Here is a 23,479-nt window from a genome sequence, read left to right as displayed (position 1 = left end):
TATGTACTTTCTATATTAATTCAGTCTTACTAATGCTAAACTTAACTTTACCATCAAAAAGTGACTGAAATCTTGACTATGACAACAACTTTATAACAACTTTGTCTAGATGAGAGGTTTTCAAAGTAAGGCCCTCGGGGCGAAGCTGTATGGAGTTAGATTTGTTTCTTTATTATTCAATGAAAAATATTTTGTTTTAGGGAAAAATTAAGTACATAGTAATAAAAATAAAAAATTGCAAATTTAAAAAATTGGATTGCAAAAAATAAACTGTTGTCCTATGATGCAGTTACCACAATTTTCATTGCAGACTCATTTACTTTGCTCCCTTTTCTGCTGTTATTTATTGCATATCTAGAATCTTTGCTTGCGGGTTGGAAAGTTTTGAACCTGCCAGGGTTCATTTTGTGTCGTTATTATTTAAACAAAAATATGAAGTTTTTGACTAAAATTAGGTACATTGTAATTAAAAAAAAAAACATTTAATTACGAAAATGACATTGATAAAAAAAATAATAATAAAATTGCACTGCAAAAAATAAACTATCGCCATTTTGTCCAGTTACCACCAGATTTTTCATTGTGCACTCATTCATTTTACTTTCTGTCCCATCGTTTATTGCTAAATTTATCGTTTATCTTTGCTTTTAATTAATATTTACTTAAGTTTTCCTTAAAACTAAATATTTTTGATTGAATACCAAAGAAATATGGGCATCAACAATTTGAGTTCTTTTAACAACTCGATGCAGCAGACAAATTTACAATTCAAGCTGTTTGTCCAGTAAACATTCTATGTAGATAGCATTAATTCTCAGAATGTTATATTTAGTAGCCACAAAAATAACTTTTCCTAATCTGATGCTTAGCTAAGTGCATGTTTCAGGCGTGTTGTTCATGTTTATTTGATTGTCCTATACCTGAGAACATTGCTTTGTCTTTGTTTGTGTTTAGCCCTTATCTATTCCTTGTTTTACTATGTTCACCTGGTCCTTGTGTGTTTTTGTCACTTTATATTCTGCTCTAGTCTCTGTCCTCACGTCTTTGCTAGTTTGTTTTGTGCTCTTAAGTGAATGTGCAAGAGTCTTCTCAGCAAGTTTATCAAGTCAGGTTAGGGCTGCTCGATTTTGGAAAAAATCTTAATCACGATTATTTTGATCATAATTGTAATTTATGATTATTCAAAACGATTATCAGTTAAAGTCAAAATTATTAGCGCTCCTGAGAATTTTATTTTTTTTAAATAACTATTTCCCAAATTATGTTAAACAGAGCAAGGAATTTTAACAGTATTTCCTCTAATATTTTTTTTTCTTCTGGAGAAAGTCTTATTTGTTTTATTTTAGCTAGAATAAAAGCAGGTTTAAATATTTTGAAACCCATTTAAGGGTCAATATTCTTAGCCCCCTTAAGCAATATATTTTTTGATTGTCTGCAGAAGAAACTACTGTTATACAATGACTTGTCTAATTACTCTAATTAAGCCTTTGAATTGCACTTTTATTTGAATGCTTGTATTTTGAAAAACATCTAGTAAAATGTTATGTACTGTCATCATAGCAAAGATAAAACATCAGTAATTAGACACGATATATCAAAACTATTATATTCAGAAATAAGTTTAAAAAATCTTCTTTCCATTAAACAGAAATTGGAGGAAAAGGGTTGCTAATATTCAGGAGGGCTAATAATTCTGACTTCAACTGTATATATACAGTTATTTTTTCACCCTGCAAAGGAAAGAGAAATAAATAAAATAGAATAAAAATATGAAACAAACCGTGATTTAAGCATCTTGACCCTAAGAAAAACTCTTTAGCTACAAAAATCCTTCAGTCAAGAGCAGCGAGGAATTTTCTCGTCGTTTGATTAATGGTAAAACAGGCGGCAGCATCTCGCACTGTCACTTTAATGGTTTCTCTTTCACGTGTCTTTTGATTCTCAACTCGTTTGTTTATTACGCAAATGAGGGTTAATATGAATATTCACTAATCACCGCGTTTTGACACCTATTTGACCATTAAAGCGCTCACGTTAAGATGACTTTAGATGTCTGCGCTCCTCTGCTCGTCTCAGTGTGCGAATGAGACCGAATGCTTACCCCGTGCTTATGTGTGTGTGCACGCAGTCTTTTGCGCTTTTGGTATATGATGCAATAATCGTTTATCTTGATTAATGGTTTTTCATAACCGTTAGAAGCCATAATCGAAATCGGATTTTCGATTAATTGCACAGCCCTAAGTCAGGTTTATCCTTATACGTTTTGATATACTTGTTTAGTTTGCTTGTTGACTGTTTTAGTTTTATCATTTCATTTTGATGAACGTGCTCTTTGCCTTTTTATTTTATACTTGTCAACTACTTGACTATGGGAAATTTAATGAATTATATAAATAATTCTTGTTTACTTCTGGCCACAACAGTGTCTGATCTAGCAACAACCCTGTTTTATGACCAAGACATATTCATTTACAAATTGTTTATTCAGATGTCGAACCAATTTTGAAACAAAACGATACAAAAACAAAGCATTTCAAACTGATATTATTGCATTTCAAAATAGCTGTATCAGCTTGGATTCGAACCCACTATCCCTGCATGGTAGTCAGAAACCCTAACCGCTCCACTAAATCACTTGGAGGTTTTATCATACAAAGTGGGGTTTAATACCTCAATTTGCTCAACTGTTCTTTGCTGAAGCTGTTGCAAGGCAATACATAAAAATAGCCGCGTTTCCACTATTGCGCCTAAAGTGGGCGAGCCAAGGCCAGTCCTGTTTCCACTGTCACTTCCGGGGCCTAATCAGGCCAAATCGGGGCTTTCTTGGGGCCAGCGGCCGGCCTTTTTCGGCCCGCCGAATACCTTGGGCCAAAGAGGGCCAGCCGGGGCTTCAGGGCGGAGTGCAAGGAGAGGAGGGCACAGTTTTCCGATCGCACACGAGTACATGCACCAAACACATAAACAAATAAATAAATAAATAAGGGAAAGAAAACATCTGGAACAAATTATAGGCTGGGGTCTTATGATCGCCCTTATGTTTCTCTTTTAAATGTAAGGCTGTTACATAAAATAATAAAGTAGTTTTAATATATAAGTGACTTTGCTGTATCCTCCTTGATGTTTCAATAACGCACAATGATAATCTTTACCCAATATTAAAGACACAGGAGACAGTAAAGGTTTTCGAGTTTTTGTCAAGTTTAAAAGGTGTGTTTGTGCGCGTTTAGATGCCTGTATGTGTGTGCGAGACCGAGGAAAAGAGCGCTCCCTTTACAGCTCTGTTGATGCCGCGATCGACTTTTATTCTTCATTTTTTATTGTTTTTATTTATTTTGGAGATAATGTTACAATATGAATACAACAAAGAAAAAAACATTAAACTTAACAAATTTCGTGTCCACTTTTGTAGGCTCAAAAGTGTCATATCTAGATAAAATAGCCTAACTATATTGAAATAATTTAAAGAATTGCAAATATCAGATATAATAAAATCATATTAAATAAATAAACCAATATAAAACTAACAAAAGCTAGCTATAACAATTAGGTACTATATAAAACTGTTTTAAAACCATATTAAACTTTCATTTTTCAAAAGCCTCACTGAAAAAAAAAAGTTTTAGATATTTTCTAAAAACAATAAACACCGGAGAATGTTTTAAATATTATTTATAAAGTATTTGGATACGATGATATTAATCAAATCATGCAAACAGAGCATTTTCGGGGTGAGTGAAAGCAGAAACAAGGCGACCTTTTTTTCTGTCTTCCAGCTGCGCAGCACTTTTTTGACGCATCAGGGAAAACTGCAAGTTCATAATGTGTTCTGTGTCCTCTAACAAGTGTTTATGTTTTTATATGACGTGGTAAAATTAAAAAAGGACATTCTAAATACATAAAAAGCTTTATTAGTGCATAGCTGCTGAGCGCAGCGAAATATAGGCTATATTTTATTACGTGCTGCTCTCACGTGCTGAAAAACTGAACACTATCCTTTACTTAAGATATAATAAGCAACATCTTTAAATAAAGGGAATCACCTATTAAGTGTCATGAAGCCTATAGGGAAAAGTTCATGTTTCAGTTCTCTCCGGAGCATTTGGGATGAATGTTGGACAGCGTCTGTCTAACTGAGGATGTTATAAAATACATTTTATATCAAGTTATTGATAGAGAATTTTATATATGTGGTTTTATATTATGGATGTGCGCTCCCTGCGCTGGGTCCCTCCGTTAGTGGCAAGACCACTGGATTTCGATGCCAACAGTCGATCGGCGAATAAGTGAATATGATGATTGAGAACACATAGGCATGTGCATATAGACATACATTGTACTGCTGTACAGTAACGTGTCATTTGTTTGTTTTGGTTGTCCTAATTTTAATAGTTTTGTGATAATGTGGTGCTATCTGCCTGATTCCCGCTGAAGTGGGCGGATTGAGTGATGTTCAACACTGGAGTGAGTGCAAACACTGGAAGAGCAAAATCCGCTAACTAGTCCAGCTGGGACTTGAACCAGCGACCTTCTTGCTGTGAGGCGACAGTGCTAAGCACTGAGCCACTGTGTTGCCACGGTTTATACTTGTTTTTTTTTTATAACTCTACTATCATAATAGTTGCAATCTGTTTGTAGTTATATGGCAATGAAAGGCAGACAACCACGAGAATAAATTAAACTTTTTATTGAGACCATTTTACTGAGAAATGACTGAGATATGTCATGATGAGAGTCCACATATGCAAAATCTGTTAAAAAGACAATGAATCACTGGAGAGCAAGAGAACCCATGCTGTAATACTGACACTCAATTCACATAGAAGTCAGGTCAGGTGCGTCGTCACCATCTCAATAAAAATATGAAAATGTTTTTCGACTTTTTTTTGTGCATGGTTTGCTTCTTTAACAATATAAAAACGTATAATACTGATTGCAAAACATTGTTTTAATTTACAAAACAAATAACTGTAATAACAATTACCATCCATAATAATAATAATAATAATAACAATAACAATAATTAGATTTTAAAAATGAAACAAAACCAACCAAAAAAAAATTAAAAATCAAAAGAAATAAACCAGTCAAAGCCGCATCATCTTCACTAACACAAACAGCGAGCCTTTTTGTCTTTTTTTCTTGAAATACCCTTTTGGTATAATCTCTTTTTTTTTTAAGTCTGACATGCCTTGTGCAAGTCTAAGATCAGTCTGTGTATATAAATGGTCCTTTACAGTGTAGGTGGAAGCATAACGATTATATGCTCTGCACAGAAAATAAAACAGTAGGCAGTTTGAGGCTTCTGGGAATGTGTACTTCCTAACCCAGACTGTCCTTTTCACTGTTTTCAAGAGTTATAAATACTCCAAATATTCCTTTATTAAGAGAAGCCAGTCATGGGGGAGAGAGAATCTCAACATTTAGATGAAGGGAAGAACCGTCCGGGTGATAAGAACTTGTAGCCGTTCCCTGTAGGCAGTCGGATAGGTTGCAAACCCGGACTGCTTCTGGTGGAAGCTGTTGGAGAAGGTGCAACTCTCTTGGGATCGATCTTGCGATGGCCATTGGGTGGATTTCTGTGCTCGAGTGCCACATTCTGGTTGGGGGAATCCTGACCTGTCATGCCATGCCGGGGAGAGAGGTTCAAAAGACCAAGAACATCCCGTTTGGCGGTGCTCAGTTTTCCGCCGTGTAGCGCCCGCATTGGTCCCGAGTGCTGCTGTTGGGTTGCGTTGGCCCAGAAGGTCTTAAGATTGTGGATCGCTTGGACTTTCTCGTCAATTGCCGCCAGTTTGATTCGGTCAATATCTGGAGCGTCTGCTGGACTAGAGCGTGTTGAGCCAGTGGAGGAGTAGGACAGAGCTGGAGAAGGAGCGCTTCCAGCTGGCGACTGGTGACCTGAGCTAGGTGAGATGTTGCTAGGTGACCGGGAGATGTGGCCGCTGTAGGGCGAGCTGGGATACTTGAGTTTAAACTGGGCATGACTGTCAGAAGTAGGTGAAGGTTGGCTGCCTTCTTTAAGAGATGTTTCGGATGTGGCAGGACTGTTGTATCCCGAGCTGACCTTCTGGAGGGAGGACGTCCGGGATGGTGGTTTGGGGCGTGCTGGAAGGGGCGACGACTGTGCCTTGATGCTTGCCCTGCTACTGGGACGACTGAATGCACTTGTCTCTGAAGATCGGAAAGCAGACCCTCCTGTTGGGGTCGGGGGACCTCCACCACTCATCCCGTCACCCAGAGGCACACTTCTCTGCAACGTCTCAACAGCTCGCATGTGGCTTTGCGTTTCTTCCAGAATCTTTTGCGCCAGTTCTTGTGGGTCCAAAGGAGCTCCGGGCGTGCGTTCCTCTTGGGATTTCACAGTGCTGTCCGTCTCTGTGCTGGACTGATCAGACTCCCCTGTGTCAGAGCTGCTCACCTTCCCAACCTTCTGGAAGGGCGAGTTGGGACTGGGAACCAAGGTGGCTTTGACAGGAGACGTTGGGGTGCTTACACTTCCCCTGGAGGACACGGACACAGCATAACCCCTACCGGCCCCACCACGCGCAGCACCTCGATGATTCCTGTGGTTTGCGGGACGAGGGAGTGTGTCACATTGGCTACCTAGTGGCTCGCTACTGATTATACTGTATCCTTCGTACTCTTCATCCTCATGTCCTCCAACGGCTCCATGTGGAGATGAGCGGCTGCGAGGAACTACCGTGTGCCGATGGGATGCGAACAGCCCAGCTCCCCCTCGATGCCGCTCCAGTTCCTGCTGCCTTGAGCGTTGGCTGATAAACTCGGACGCACCCTCAGGACGGGATAGGAAGCTCATGGAGGAGGCAATGGAGCTCAGGCTGTACACCGAGATGGCATCCGAAGCCAGGCTGTCAGGGCATGGAGGGGAAAAGGGCGGGTTGGGGTAGCCCATTGGCAGCTGGTGGCACACAGACTGTGCAGAGGCCAGAGACTCCAGAGACGATGAACTATCCAGGCTTAGACGCTTCGGAAGCTCAGTAGAGTCTGAGGGAAACATCAGACAATAAGTCAGACATTTGAATCGAACCAGTGACTTTCTTGCTGTGAGGCCGCAGTACTAACCACTGAGCCACGGTATGATTAAATTACTGTCAAACATAAACAGTGTAAGGGTGAAGCTACTGTACACTTACCAAACAGTGCCAGCAGCGACTGCAGGGCAAAGTGCATAGTGCGACGGTTGGCCTGTTTGCCCGTCTTCAACACCACCTCCTCCTGACCGACCTCACACAGGTCAAACCCTGAGACAGACAGATGAGCCATCAGAATGGAGTAAAGCTTCTCACGCTGTTCATTTTGCCTCGAAACTCCTCTTACCCAATGCAGCCAGGAACTCGTGACAGCCAGGAAGTCTCCAGAGCTGCACGCTGATGGACACTTGGATAGGTGCGAGAGAGAAATCATGCTCCTTCTCTCCAGACTGCAACTGCACCAAAACCTGATGGAGCTGCAGGAAATCAAATCAATGACGTTTAATATATAACAGGCTTTTATTAGACAAGCAAGGTCAAAGTAATAAACTGGGAATCAATCAAATCAATGATATAAAAAGTAGCTCTCATGCTATGAAATATCACAGCTAAAATTATTAGTGAGTTCATTGACAGTATTGTGTTAGTGTAGAGTTAGTTGAAAGCAGATCTGTAAGCTCTTACCATTCCCACAACATTTTTAACAGCCTTTAGTGGTAGGTTTAGGAAAAAGAGAAGGAAAGAGAGTTGCTAGCGTTAGCAGTGTTGTTACATACAGATCAGACGCATGAGCAGTGTTGCTTAATGAATATTAAAGTGTTTTGGATTCATGGTGTGTGACATCTCACCCGGTTGATCAGCTGTTCTCCGGTTTCTGAAGCCGTGATCAGTTTACACAATGCCTGCAGAGCAGGAGGGGGCAGACCTGCCAACATGGAGGACAAATATCTCAGAGTTAATTGTGTGTGTGTGTGTTTTATGTCATGTTATTTGATATTTATTTTAAAAGGAACAATACACATTTTAAAACTAAACTAGAACCTAAAGTTCATTGATAAACTTTGATGTTGGCTTGAGAAAGTCAAACGTTTATGGCATTGTTAGGTGGTTGCTAAGCAGTTGCTAAATGGCAATGCTCGTGTACATGTTTGATCAAATGCTAATACTTAGTAGGCATTTCTAGCATATGTTATTGCATTTAGATAATCATTCATAGCATGTAGCTAATCTTTATTAGAACATACGTTATTAGAATACACAGGAAGTCCCATTTGCTAGCATGAGTCAAACAAGCCAATGCCCAGGTCCCTACGATGTTCTGATGTAGAGATATTGCTATTTTTAAATGGTTGCTAGGTTATACTGTTTTATTGCTATGGGGACATTTGACAGGTTAGTTTAGTTAGACAGTTAGTTAGACATTTGCCAAGCTTCTTGGCAATATGAGTGATCTAAATCAACCCCGATGTTTCTATGACAGTCTTTATGAGTGTCAAAAACTGGACTTGAACATTATGTATTCCTGGTGTTGGGTTTCGGCTGGAAGGGCATTTGCTGTGTAAAACAAATGCTGGATAAGTTGGCGGTTCATTCCGTTGTGGCGACCCCTGATTAATAAAGGGACTAAGGGAATGAACATTATGTAAAAATGGCTTGCTGTATTTTTTTGAAAATACAATGCTTAAGTGTGAAGGTGATACATGCTAAAATGGCTTGCCATATCAGTAAAAAATATGGAGTTTAAGTCAAAAATGGCTTGCCATATTTTGAGAAAAATAATGCTTAAAAATTATTTATTGGAAAACTATAAGTCTGATAAACCTTAAAGATATAGCAACAAAACCTAACGCATCTAAATACAGCTTTTGGCCAAATTTTGGGCTTGTATAATTTTTTTATATGCCCGGATTATAAAAAATGTATGTTTAACATTTTTTATTTAAAAAATTATAAGTCTTACAGGCATGAGGAGATATAGCAACAATCTTGAATGCAGAAGGCACATTTTGACCACATTTGGGCCTTGTGGCATGAACGGCCTAGGAGGAGATATGTTTGTTTTCAAGGACAGAGTAGTATAACAGTATGTTGGCTTTCTCAAGCCAACATAATAACATTTATACAACTCCCCTAGAGTTACAGGATGGAGTTTTATCATTTTTGAATTCAGCCAATCACCGGGTCTGGTAGGAGCCCTTTTAGCTTAGCATGGCATAGATCATTGAATCGACCAGGGGTGCGTTTCCGAAAACCATCGTTAGCCAACTACGGTCGCAAGTTTTATCGTTACAAACACAGTTCATTCATTTGCCGTTTCCGAAATCCATCATTCCAACGAACATTCGCAAACTGCATCGTAAACCACTGTTGCCAACTATTTTCAATGAAAAGGCACTAAGCTCTGCCCGAAAAGTCGATAAAGTTGCTAGATAAGTCAATTTGCATATTACTGACATCATCACGTTCTTCCGTTTCGTTTGCTTAACAGCCTATGGTTGATAAAGGGGCATTTATATTTGCACTACGCTTTAGGTAAGCATGTCAATTTACCTAAATGTATTGCTGTTTGAATACAGTATATCAATATAGATGTGTAGGTAATTTGCAGTAATCTCCCAGATGTAATAAACTCAGACAAGTTCAGAAATTGTCACTGAAATACCTGTGATTGTGAACAAGAAAAGAATAAGAGGTCATATTAAATTGTTAAAGTAAAAGAGAAGCAGATCGGTTTAACCTTACAATGGAAATACCTCACACTTCCTGTACTAAATCATTTGCTGTCGGTACGCAGAGGAGTGATCTGCTCTCAGGCTGCAGGTGGGAGAGACTGCTGTACAAGGACTGACTGGGCTGCCTGTCAGTGCTCTGAGGCGGGGGAGGGGCCGGCGGCATCACCCACAGCTCGTTAAGAAGAGTAGGGACGGTACAGTATGGGTCTGAAAAGTCACTAAATATAAGTTGGCAACACTGTCGCAAACTTATATGCTTGCAACTACACCTCTGGAGCTGTAGTTAGAAACATAGTTCCTGGCTGTGTTCTATTCCCAGTTATCCCCCCTATGCCCTATTGTTAGCACCGAGTTTTAGAAATCTTCATGTCTACAATTGCGCTCCCTTCGCAGTGCACTTTGAAAACATTGATGCCGTTTGAACACAGCCGTGGCTCATGACGAAAGCTAATCAAGGACTTTGCTGCTGTACCGTGACTGCAGCAGGCAAAAATCATTAGTCATGTTAACGTGATACGCTAATAGTTTAATCTGATTCAATGATTTATGCTAAGCTAAGCTAAAAGTGCTACTGCCAGACCCAGAGATGGGCTGAATAAAAAAATAAATGGTAACTAGTTAACTGTAGGAGAGCTGTAAAAATTAGACTATTTTCAAAAGTAAAATGTTGAGTGTTCCCTTAAAGGGTGTGTAAAGTAAGAAATTTTATTGGATGTGATTATGTAGGCTAATAATTTTACTTCTCTCACCTAGTAAGACTTACTACATATGGAATTCTCTACATCTTCCTATTGTGAATGCTCCGTCATTTGAATGTTTTGAGAAATCTCTCAAAACTAAAAATTATTTTTTAGTGAAGCTTTTAAGTTATCATGTTTGTGTAACGGAGGCCAGCTAGTGAATGCTGTGCAGGTAAACCTCACTCCTCTGACCTCTAAAGGTGCTCTAGCGACAGACGCTAGAGGCCATGGTCTTTAGCCTCCTTGGTAGAGTGCCCGACTCCCATGCGGAAGGTCGGTTAAATTTGCTAATGTTGTTGTGTATTGTGTTGTTGTGGTTGCTATTATGGAATATTCATATTTTACTGTTGTTTTATTGTTGTAGCACCATAAGTGTAAGGCACATTACAAATAAATAGTATTTTTATTCTTATTGTGCTAACCAGATTTTCTTGCTATTTTTGTGAATGCTCAGTGGGGTTGTAGCCTAAAACGAATGTATGTACAGCGTTGTAGTCTAAAAGGAATATGTACCCAGCAGTGACTGTAGGGTGGTGCTGCATTGCTGCAGTCGGTCTCCGGGGTCTGTGGTGGGGAAGAAGACGGCCGCAGGGAGGCCCGTTCCAGCCGAGTCCAGTCTGAATCCCACTGCTGTCAGAAGAGCCTGCCAGCCGGGCACGCCACCCACTTTATTCTCTACACTCTGCTGAGACGTGTACATGGAGTTCCTCTGGCCATTCTGAATGCGCTGGAGAGATTTCTCCACCTGAGGGAGACACAGAGATGGAGATGAATCGTTTGTACAATATCAGACAAAAGAGCTCCTCGTTGACTTTTAGTACTCTCTGCCAATTAAAAATAAATATCAAACTTTATCAAAATAAATTAAAACAGAAATGGTAGCTGTGGAGATGATATAACCAAAAAAAAAAATCTATCCATCAATCCATCCATCTATCTATCTATCTATCTATCTATCTATCTATCTATCTATCTATCTATCTATCTATCTATCTATCTATCTATCTATCTATCTATCTATCTATCTATCTATCTATCTGTCTGTCTGTATCCGTCCGTCCGTCCGTATCCATCCATCCATCCGTCTGTCTGTCTGTCTGTCTATCTATCTATCATCTGTCTGTATCCATCCATCCATCCATCCATCCATCCATCCATCCATCCATCCATCCATCCATCCATCCATCCATCCATCCATCCATCCATCCATCCATCCATCCATCCATCTATCTATCTATCTATCTATCTATCTATCTATCTATCTATCTATCTATCTATCTATCTATCTATCTATCTATCTATCTATCTATCTATCATCTGTCTGTATCCATCCATCCATCCATCTATCATCTGTCTGTATCCATCCATCTATCCATCCATCCATCCATCCATCCATCCATCCATCCATCCATCCATCCATCCATCCATCCATCCGTCTGTCTGTTTATCTATCTATCTATCTATCTATCTATCTATCTATCTATCTATCTATCTATCTATCTATCTATCTATCTATCTATCTATCTATCTATCTATCTATCTATCCATCTATCCATCTATCATCTGTCTCCATCCATCCATCCATCCATCCATCCATCCATCCATCCATCCATCCATCCATCCATCCATCCATCCATCCATCCATCCATCCATCCATCCATCCATCCATCCATCCATCCATCCATCCATCCATCCATCCATCCATCTATCTATCTATCTATCTATCTATCTATCTATCTATCTATCTATCTATATCCACCCACCCATCCACCCATCTATCTATCTATATCCACCCATCCATCCATCCATCCATCCATCCATCCATCCATCCATCCATCCATCCATCCATCCATCCATCCATCCATCCATCCATCCATCCATCCATCCATCCATCCATCCATCCATCTATAAAAATAAATAACTAAAAATCACAAATATCTATTTTTCATCTTTTACTCTAACCCTATATATTGTATATACTGCTACATTCACATACATAAATAATACATATTGGAATTGAATGGAAATGTGCCCAATGGTCCTGCTAAAGCTTATGTGTGTTTCTCACCAGGTGTAGCAGAACCCTCAGGGCATCTCTGGCTTTCTCTGGATGCTGCAGGATCTCAGCCAGAGCCTGACCAATAAGAGATGACGGGCTGTTCAGTTTCACATCACTCCCAATCAGCATAAAGCCTGAGGAGACATTCAAATCATGAGGAGGACAGCAAACACATCTTAAAATGTACAGTATACTCTTCACGTTGCATTTATGATACATAACATCACTATGCATGTACGCGACATATTTGGAGCAGTTAAAATATCATCACCATTTAAAATAAATGTTTGGTTAGCATATTTTGAAATGTGATTTATTCCTGTGATGGCATATTCGTTGTCACGTGATCTTTAATCTATTTGATCACGAATCATTTCTTATTATCAATGTTAAAACACGTTGTGTTGCTTCATAATTTTTCTCTCTGACGATAGAAATTTTAAAAAGACAGTATTCATTTGGAATACCAGACCTTTCTAACATGATAAATGTTTTTTTCTGTCACATTTCGTCAGCTCTACGTTCCTATTTTAATTGTAATAATGTGTTCTCATTCGTTTTTGATCAAATTAATATCAACTTTAAGGAAGTTTTTTTGTATTATTATTTTTTATTATAGTTTTTTTTTTTTTTTTGTAAAAGGCTCATTTCTAAAGTCTAACAGTTTAGTTTTACCATTTTTGAATCCATTCAGCTGATTTTCGGGTCTGCCGGAAACACTTTTAGCTTAGTTTAGTTTAGCATAGATCATTGAATCGGATTAGACCATTATCATCTAATGGTCTAAAAATTCTCCTTTTTAAAGCTTTAAAAAAAAATAAAAAAGTTGCTATTTTTAGGCCAATATGGCTAAGAGCTATACTCTCATCCTGGCATAATAGTCAATGAATTGAAACTTAAAGGAAGTTTTTTTGGAAAAACTCTCATTTTCACAAGTTTAACAATTGAGTTTGACTATTTTTTTAATCCATTTTGCTGATTTTCGGGTCAGGCGGGAACATTTTTAGCTTAGCATAGATCAATGAGTCAGATTAGACCATTAGCATCTCCAAAAAAGTTTTTTAAAAAGTTTATAAATTCTCCTATTTAAAGCTTGAAATTGAAAGCTTGCTATTTTTAGGCCAATATATCCAACTTAAAGCAAGTTTTGTGGAAAAAGGCTTATTTTACAAGTTTAACAGTTAAGTTAGACTTTTTTTGAATCCATTCAACTGATAATTGGGTCTGGCGGAAACCCTTTTAGTTTAGCTTAGCATTGATCATTGAATCGGATTAGACCACAGTTGTCAAACTCAGTTCCAAAAGGGCCGCAGCTCTGCACAGTTTAGTTCCAACCCTAATTAAACACACCTGATCAAACTAATTGAGTCCTTCAGGCTTGTTTGAAACCTACAGGTAAGTGTGTTGGAGCAGGGTTGGAACTAAACTGTGCAGGGCTTCGGCCCTCCAGGAATTGAGTTTGACAGCCCTGGATTAGTCCATTAGCTGTTCAAAAAAGTAAAAAATTAAAATAAAAAAAATAAATAAAAGACTTGTAAAATTCTGTTATTTAAAGCTTGAAAAAGGTTCTATTTTTAGGCCAATATGGACTATAAAAGAGCTATACTCTCATTCTAGCATAATAGTTAATGAATAGAAACTTAAAGCAAGTTTTTTTGGAAAAAGGCTCATTTTACAAGTTTAACAGTTGAGTTTGACTATTTTTGAATCCATTCAGCTGATTATTGGGTCTGGCGGAAACACTTTTAGTTTAGCTTAGCATTGATAATTGAATCAGATCAGACCATTAGCATCTAAAAAAAAAGTTAGAAAAAAAAAACAAACAAAAGAGTTTCAATAATTCTATTCAAAGCTTTAAAATAAAAATGAAAAGTTTTTTAATTTTTAGGCTGATATGGTTAAGATCTATACTCTAATTCTGGTATAATCGTCAATGAATTTTGCTGCCATGCATTGGCTGCACCTGACCCAATGCTAATGGTCTAATCCGATTCAATGCTTTATGCTAAGCTAAAACTTGATTGGCTGAATGGATAAAAAAATGGTTAAAATCAGCAGTTTATCTTGTAAAATGAGCCTACTTTCTAAAAAAGCGGAGTGTTACTTGAATGTGCAAGGACTGCAAGGCACAAATTACAATTAAATTAACAATATTCAGCATTTACCCCAGAATGATTCGCTAATGTACTTCATATTTCTCAAATATTATATGTTTTATCATCATAATGTTCACAGTATAAAGTAATGTGTGTGTGGTAGTGCATACCTGCCCAGTTGGACGGGTGTGAGAACTGTTTGCTACTCTGAACAGTCTTCATAGCGTCGGCGAGCGCTGCGCTGGCCTTGGTCCCATTAAGCAGAGCGCTGTAGAACGCATGAACAAACATCTTGGAGGCTGCAACGGGAACCGGCCATAAAGACACCAGCACACACTGAGCTCCGGCCGCCAGGAAAGCCCTCGTCAATCCAACCACTCCATCCGCAGTCACTTTACTATCAGACTCCTGGTACGAGCTGCAGGGTTAAAAAAGCAGACGGTTAGCATCATTGAGCAGTAATTCACCAAGCGATATCATTTTAATTAGGCTATAAAACTACTGTGGATATGATCGCTCTCAAAGTACAGCCACAATTTATGTACGAAATGAGGAAGTGCTAAAACTAAAGCTGTGCGAAAAGGATCTATGAGTAATTGAATGATTCAATACACTTCATACAGTCAGTTTCATATCAAGTGTATATAATATTTTGACCACTGTAAAAGGCACAACTAATAGCCTCTGTGCTGAATGCATAGATGCTGAAAAAAAAGAATGAAAGGTGTCCACTGACCCCAGCACAACAAGTTTAGTGGGCAGCCTGAGATCAAGGATATCTGCGGCGGTGAGCAGAAACTCTTGCAGCGGCGGGCTGTCACAGATGCTTTCAGCGTCGCTTGCGTCGTCCGGCACGCGCAGACTCTCCGGGATGGTGTAGTTTGACTTTCCTCCACTCTCTCCACCTCCTGCTCCTCCACCTGAAGCGGCTGCCCCGGATCCAGAGTTGCTGTCCTGGCTGGGCGTCAGGACAAGGGCTGCCAGTTTCCAGGAGATATGCGTTGCGAAATGGGCGCACTCGGCTTGGGTGAGAGCGCTCATAACCCGCTCCTTTGTGGCAGCAGGACCGGCCAACGGCTGACAGCCTAGAAGATCAGCCACCATATGAGCTTCCTCCTCAGCGGTGGGCATCGGACCCCACAGCCAGCGGTCCATCACTGATGGTGGCAGACGAGGGTTTCCGACCACTGCAGCCATGGAGCTTCCTCCATTACACAGAAGAGGACCAGTCCGCCGTGGATGAACCTGGTGAGAATAAACAGAACAAAATTAATTAGTCATTTAAAACAGTGTGTACTTGTGAAATAATTTAGTCGAATAATAATGTTGCTGTTGCTGTTAGGCGATCAGATGTGTTTATTTTACCATACTAAATGAGTTTCTGCTCTTATCATATTAAGCAACAACTTTATTGTGGTAAAATCACTGTTGTTTGATGCCAGATTGCTTTACTAGTGTATGAATGGCACTACGAGTAAAACTCGTTCTGCATGACTAAAATAAAACATTAGATGAAAGATTTAAATAATATATAACTAATATTTAAATACTTTTTTTTTCTTTTTTCAATATTTCCCAAATGATGTTTAACAGAGCAATGAAATTTTCACAGTATGTCTGATAATATTTTATCTTCTAGTGACAGTCTGATTTGTTTTATTTCGGCTAGAATAAAAGCAGTTTTAAATTTTTTTAAATCCATTTTAAGGTCAAAATTATTAGCTTCTTTAAGCTATTTTTTTCCTACAAAACAAACCATCATTATACAATAAGTTGCCTAATTACCCTAACCTGCCTAGTTAACCTAATGAACCTAGTTAAGCCTTTAAATGTCACTTTAAGCTGTATATAAAAATATCTTGAAAAAATGTCTTTAAAAATATCTAGTCAAATATTATTCACTGTCATCATGACAAAGATAATATAAATCAGTTATTAGAGATGAGTTATTAAAACTATTATGTTTATTTGTTGAAAAAATCTGCTCTCAGTTAAACAGAACATGAGGAAAAAATAAACAGGGGGGCTAAAAATTCAACTGTGTGTGTATGTATGTATGTATGTATGTATATATATATATATATATATATATATATATATATATATATATATATATATATATATATATATATATTTATATATATATATATATATACACACATATATATTTATATATATATATATATATATATATACACATATACTGTATATATAATAAAATGAAAATACAAAATTATAAAAAAAAATCTAATAAAACTAAATGAATACATTTTTGTTAGTTAATAAAAAAAATCTAATTTAAACTACATTTAAAATTAATATTGCATGAGAAATTAAGCTAAAATCTAAATGACAACATTTTAAAATTAAGTAAAAAAAAAAATGGAAAAAAATACTAAATTTGATCATAAAAATGTATTGTATATTTCTTAATATAAATCTATATTAAATAGCCAAACAGAAACACGTAAAAAAATAACAAACAAACCTTTTTTTAAAAATGAATACATTTTATCTAGTTAAAACAGAAACTAAAAAATCCAATAAAAACATATGAATACATTTTTTTCAGTTAATATCAAAATCTAATTAAATAAAAATAAATTAAAAATAAATATTACATGAAAAAAAAACTAAAATCTAAATGTTAAAACATTGATATAAGTTTAAAAAATAAATAAATGGACAAATTTATTGATACAAAAATGGATTGTATATTTCTTAATATTAATCTCTTTTAAATAGCTACTTTGAAATGCCTAAATAAATGTTTTATTTTGGTTTCTGTAAAATTAAGTTAAATAAATAAAAAATTTAGATGAAAAAATATAAATCAACTATATAAATAATATTAAAATACCTCCTTTACTTTTTGATGTAAAAACATTTTTAGATAAAATGTAAGTAAAAAAAAATTCATATAAAGTATTCATATAAAAATGTATTGTGTATATCTTAATATAAATTTTATAATAAATAGCCATATGGAAATACCTAAATGAATGTTCTATTTCAGTTTCTGTACACACACACACACACACACACACACACACACACACACACACACACACACACACACACACACACACACACACACACACACACATATATATATATCTATATCTATATCTATATATATATATATATATATATATATATATATATATATATATATAAAATCTAAATGAATACATTTTTAGTTAATATAAAAATCTAATTTAAACTAAACTAAAATCTAAGTTAAAAAAATAAATAAATGAAAAAAAAAATACAAAATGTATTCAAAAACAACTGTATTGCATATTTCTTAATATAAATCTATATTAAATAGCCATGAGCCATTTTCTATTTTGGTATAAAATAAAATAAAATAAAAAAGTCTATTAGTTGAAAGACTATAAATCAGTTATGTAAATGCTACTAAAATACCTCCTGTCCTATATGACAGTGCTTACTTTAGCTGTGGTCCCCAGACTGCCGATAGACGGTACGGCGATGAGACTGAAGCGCTCATACAGATACTCATTAGATGAGCTTCCCTTCAGCAGAGCAAATGGGATTAGATACAACTCGCCCTCCAGAACCAGAACCAGCTGCCTGTGTCGACCCACCGGACCACTGGAATGCATTAGACCCTACAAAGAAAAACATAGTCATTTTTCATGCAAAACACATATTTAAAAGTACATTAAATATTTCAACAATATCTGTCAAATCCATTTAGATTAATAAAATAAAAATAACAAAACATACAAAATAAAATACTATATAATTACATAAATATTTAAAACTATATTAAATAATTAAACACTATGAGTAAAATCCATTTAGATAAATAAAATAAAACAAAATAAAATACTATATAATTACATAAATATTTATTATTATTTTTAAATAAAATTATTTATAATAAAAAATATAATTAAAATAGAATACAATACAATAAAAATAAAATAGTAGTATTTAGTGCAAAGCACATATTCAAAACTATATTAAATAATTAAACAATATCAGTGACATTTATTTGGATTATTTAACTTAAAATAGATTAAAATAGAATACAATATTATACAAATAAAACAGTAACTTTTAGTGCAAAGCACATATTCAAAACTATATTTAATAATTAAACAAATAATTAAATAAAACTAATAAATAATTCATAAAAGTACAATCCATTCGGATTAATAAAATAAAACAAAATACAATGATAAAAAATTAAATAATAATAAAATAACAAACCAAAATACAATATAATAACAAGAAAACAAAAGGAAAACAGTATTTTCTTTTTCTTGCAAAACACATATATTAGCTATGTTAAATAATTAAACGGTATCTGTAAAATCCATTTATTTCTAACAAATTTAAAATCCGACAAAATAAAACAAAATACAATAATATAAAAAATAAAACACAAAACAATAAAATAAAAATAACCAACCAAAATATAATAAAAATAAAATAAAAGAGTTTTTTTTCATGCAAAGCACATATTCAAAACTGCAATAAATAATATCTGTAAAATCCAATTGGATTAATAAAATTAAATAAAATACAACAGAGTAAAATAAATTAAAAATAAAATAAAATAAAATGCACTTTAAGTTCTTTGAAGCCTTTAAGTGACAGTTTAAATATTAAAAATATGTCATCATTTACTCATACACATTTTTGGTACCAAAGAAGTTTAAACACAAATTAAAACATACAGAAAAATGTACCATTGACTTCCATAGTATTTGTTTTTCCTACTAGGCATATCAGTGGTTACAGGTTTCCAAATAACAGGAAAAAAATTATTATTGGTTCAGAACAATTAAAGTTATAATTGAGTAAATGGTGAAAGATTTTAGGGGGAACTATACCTTTAATAAACTGAATTAATTAGCCGGCAACTTATTATGCTACACTGTAAAAAATGCTGGGTTCCACACAATTTCTTCATGTTGTCCCAACTTAAATCGCCTAAGTAAACTTAATTGAAGCCAATCTAAGTGGATTGAACATAAATCAATTAAGTTAACAATTAAGAATTGTGTGGATTCAGCTTATTTTAAGTAAATAGTTTGAACAAACAGCAAATGTCCTCTTTAGAGTGTGTTATGCAATTCCTTATTGAAGTTTGGTGAAGTGTGCCGGGTCTCTTACCCCCTCCATTGGGGCGATAAGCAGGTCATAAAGGGCTCGTAGCGGAGGTTTGCTGAGGGCACTGGTGCGACGGGGCAGAGACGATGTGCCCTCCTTCACTGGAGACACTGTATTACTGAAGAGACTCGTCATGCTCTGACAACTCCTGAAAATAACACACAAACACACCCATGACAAATCATTAAATAATAGCATTTCAAACTGAACGGCTTAAAACAGCATTAAAAGGGGCCCTATTATCCCCCTTTTAACAAGTTGTCAAAATAAGTCTCTGAAGTCCCTAGAGTGCATGTGTATGTGAAGTTTTAGATCAAAATACCAAAGTTTTATATGTCTTTGAAACTGCCCCTTTTGAGTTTTAACCCAAAATGTGCCATTTTTGTGACTGTCGCTTTAAATTCAAATGAGATTGTGGTCTTTTTAAAAAGAGGGCGGAGCTACAAATGCCGATGTGTCAGCATAGTGACATACAAAAACAGGATTAAGGACATATGCAAATGAGGGAAAGATCATCACCAGGCGCCAAAATGTAGATTTCAACACATTATTCATAAATATTTAAATCGGTTCAATATTGTTTTCCTGCAGGACAGATAAAACAATATCTGCTTGCTTTTCTCTATTTTTGTTTTATTTATTTAAGAGTTTTTAACAGAGACAGCCTCACGCCTGTAAGGACTTTCTCTCCTCTCCTAAAGCGAGCTTACGTCACACACAGTGGTCCAACATAACCACGCCTCCTGTCAATCACTCGACATGGGGCTCTCTCATCACCGCACCACAGTTATATTTTGTTTTTGTTTGTTACCGGCTTTAATCTCTTATTAAAGTAAGCTTGTGAATGTTCTGAGGAAAATGTTGGGTTGCTATTGTAAATAACACTTAACTAAAGTCAGGCTGTATTGTTTTGGTTCATTTAATATCTGCCTCAGATTTTCGTTGACAGTTCCGCGCAATGAGATACTATGTGCACAGTCTTTCCAGATGAGCTGTGAGTTTTGATTCATTCATAGTTTACATTTGATAATAATAATAATATTGTTATTGTAATTATTATTGTTATTATTATTATTGTTTTATTATTATCGTCGTCAAATAATAATAATAAGAATTATTAGATAATAAATAATAAGTTTTGATTTAATCATTTAGGCCGAGCTCATTCATTTTATATATATATATATATATATATATATATATATATATATATATATATATATATATATATATATATATATAACATTTTATTTTATTTTTTTGCACACTTTAGATACAGCATACTTTTTCTTTATAAAATGTGTTAAAGACATGGGAGAATAAAAACATCACAGCATCTTCATAAGATACTAGTCATAAAACAAACACTAGATGGCACTGTAGACTTAAAAACAGCATTCACATTTTGTTTGTAACTTTAAAGAGCCGTGTTCATGTGTTTTCAAAGCAGAAAACAGTTTGAATAAAATATAATAGCATATAATAGAGGGTTTCTTTGAATCACGTATGCAAACAACAACAACAGCATCATTACTATTATTAATATTACTATTAGAAGATCATTATTTTTGTGTATTTAAGAATAATTATAAATGACATTTGACATTAATAATAATGTCAATATTAGAAGATGATTATAATTTGATTTTTTTATTTTAAGAAAAAATATAACAGACATTTCATAATAATAATAATATTATTACTGTTATTAATATTAAAAGATCAGAAATCTAGTGTTTTGGCAATAAGTATAATATAACAACAACAACAATAACTACTATTAATAATATTTAAAATATTATACTTTCTGTGTATTTGTTTTTGGTGTATTAGTAGAATAAATATAGTTTACATTTAATGATAATAATAATAATAATTAAAAATGTTATTATTAAGAACATGATTATTATGATAGTGAAATTAGAATAAATATATTTTACACTTAACAATTATTAATATATTTATAATAATAATAACAATAGCTACTATTAATAATAATTACAAATTATTATAATTTCAGAGTATTTGAGAATAAGAGATTATTATAATTTTAGTGATTTGGTGTTTTAGTAGAATAAATATAGTTTACATTTGATAATAATAATGATAACAATGATAATACTAATTACTATTTTAATATAAAGAACATGATTATAATGATAGTGACATTAGTATAAATATAATTAACATTTGGTATTTGATAATGTTATTTAAATATAATTAATATTATATTTATAATAATAATAATAATATTAATATGAATAATAATAATAACAATAATATTGTTGTTGTTATTATTATTTTTATTTACAACAACAAAATAATAATAATAATAACTGTTATTATTATTATTAAGAATATGATGATAATTTTAGTAAAATTAGAATAAATATAATTTACATTTGGTATTTTAATAATATTTTATTTAATAATAATTCTAATATTAGTAAAACTAATAATATTATTTACAACTGATTTCGATAATAATATTAATAATATCATTCCTATTTTAATATAAAGATTTATTCAATAATAATTATATATTATAATTATTGTAAATATTATTATTAATATTAATAATAACAACAATAACAAGTCTTTAACCATAGTGAAATCACTGCAACACACAGTCTCAAGTGCTTCATTGCTTTAATCTCAATTGACTATGAATTCCACAGTAACACGTCACTCTGGATCTCTTGGAATAAAGCTCCACATCACCTCACAGATGATATCAAAACATCTCATTATTAAAGAATCTGTGGAGGAGTAACAACTCCAACATCCTCAAGGTCTAATCGGCATCGCTATGGTAACTCCAGAGCTTACTGTCACAGACATCCATCATTACGCCTTCAAAGACGCAAACCTTCCGCTGACACTCAGGCGACTCCATTCTCCAAACTCTGCCCTTTATTTCAAGGTTAATTGAGTGATCAAAGTGAGACTCGTTTATCTTTAATGAACATCGGCCTGAATCATACCAGAAGAGAGAAGGTGGCTCAATTAAGAGAATAATTCATGCAAAATTCTATATTCTATTATTTATTCGGCCGACTTCTGGCAGCGTCTTTAAAGGACACAATCGCACCACAAAAAAAGTTCACACCAGCGCTGATCCTATTAACTCAAAATAAAATCATTCCAGATGATTTATTTAGCTTGTCTTGAAACATGTGTACTGTAAATATTCAATGAAATGATTAAACATTAAATGTAAATGATTAATACAAATGGCAAATACAAATGTTAAAAAAGATCTAATAAAACTATGAAACCAGTTAATATTAGGAAGACGATCATCATTTTAGTGTGTTTAAGAATAAATACAACTGACATTTGATAATAATAATAATAATTAAATCATTAAACAATCATTACCATTATTAATATTAAGATATTATGTTTATTGAATATATAAGTCAGAATTATTAGCTCCCTGTTTATTTTTCCCCCCTTTTCTGTTCCAACAGAGAGAAAATAAATGAAGGAATAATACAGTAAAACAAAATTTCAAGGCAAAGCTGCAAGTGCTGTCAGACCCAAAGATCGGCTAAATGGATTCAAAAATGATCAAACTCAACTGTTTAACTTTAGTGGAGCTGTAAAGTAAGCCTATTTTTTAGTAAAAATAGAAACTCAAATGATCACAGAACCATTTTAAGTCCAAATCTAACTAAACTGTAACTCTTTATTCACTCATAATCATTAC

At 34.6% G+C, this 23,479-nt stretch overlaps 1 protein-coding gene across 4 annotated transcripts in view; it reads right to left on the bottom strand.

Moving 5' to 3' along the window:
- Nucleotides 1-4,668: 4,668 nt before the first annotated feature.
- ttc28 (tetratricopeptide repeat domain 28) overlaps nt 4,669-23,479 on the bottom strand; it is a 501,039-nt gene continuing 482,228 nt past the window's right edge. For 2 of the 4 annotated variants that reach the window (XM_073914331.1, XM_073914334.1), the window contains 11 exons: nt 19,771-19,915; nt 18,075-18,254; nt 15,356-15,864; nt 14,790-15,037; nt 12,533-12,657; nt 10,978-11,209; nt 7,841-7,917; nt 7,677-7,700; nt 7,339-7,468; nt 7,155-7,262; nt 4,669-7,005 (listed from right to left, as the gene is read on the bottom strand). In XM_073914331.1, coding sequence (XP_073770432.1) covers nt 5,414-7,005; nt 7,155-7,262; nt 7,339-7,468; nt 7,677-7,700; nt 7,841-7,917; nt 10,978-11,209; nt 12,533-12,657; nt 14,790-15,037; nt 15,356-15,864; nt 18,075-18,254; nt 19,771-19,915 — 3,370 coding nt within the window. In that variant the 3' untranslated portion in view covers nt 4,669-5,413. The remainder of the gene's footprint in view (nt 7,006-7,154; nt 7,263-7,338; nt 7,469-7,676; nt 7,701-7,840; nt 7,918-10,977; nt 11,210-12,532; nt 12,658-14,789; nt 15,038-15,355; nt 15,865-18,074; nt 18,255-19,770; nt 19,916-23,479) is intronic. The other 2 variants (XM_073914332.1, XM_073914335.1) reach the window with 1 other exon arrangement.

This window comes from Danio rerio, chromosome 10 (genome assembly GCF_049306965.1).
Source record: "Danio rerio strain Tuebingen ecotype United States chromosome 10, GRCz12tu, whole genome shotgun sequence".
Classification (NCBI taxonomy): domain Eukaryota; kingdom Metazoa; phylum Chordata; class Actinopteri; order Cypriniformes; family Danionidae; genus Danio; species Danio rerio.
The sequence above is the reverse complement of the archived record's forward strand: the minus strand, read 5'-3'. Positions and strand labels throughout refer to the sequence as shown.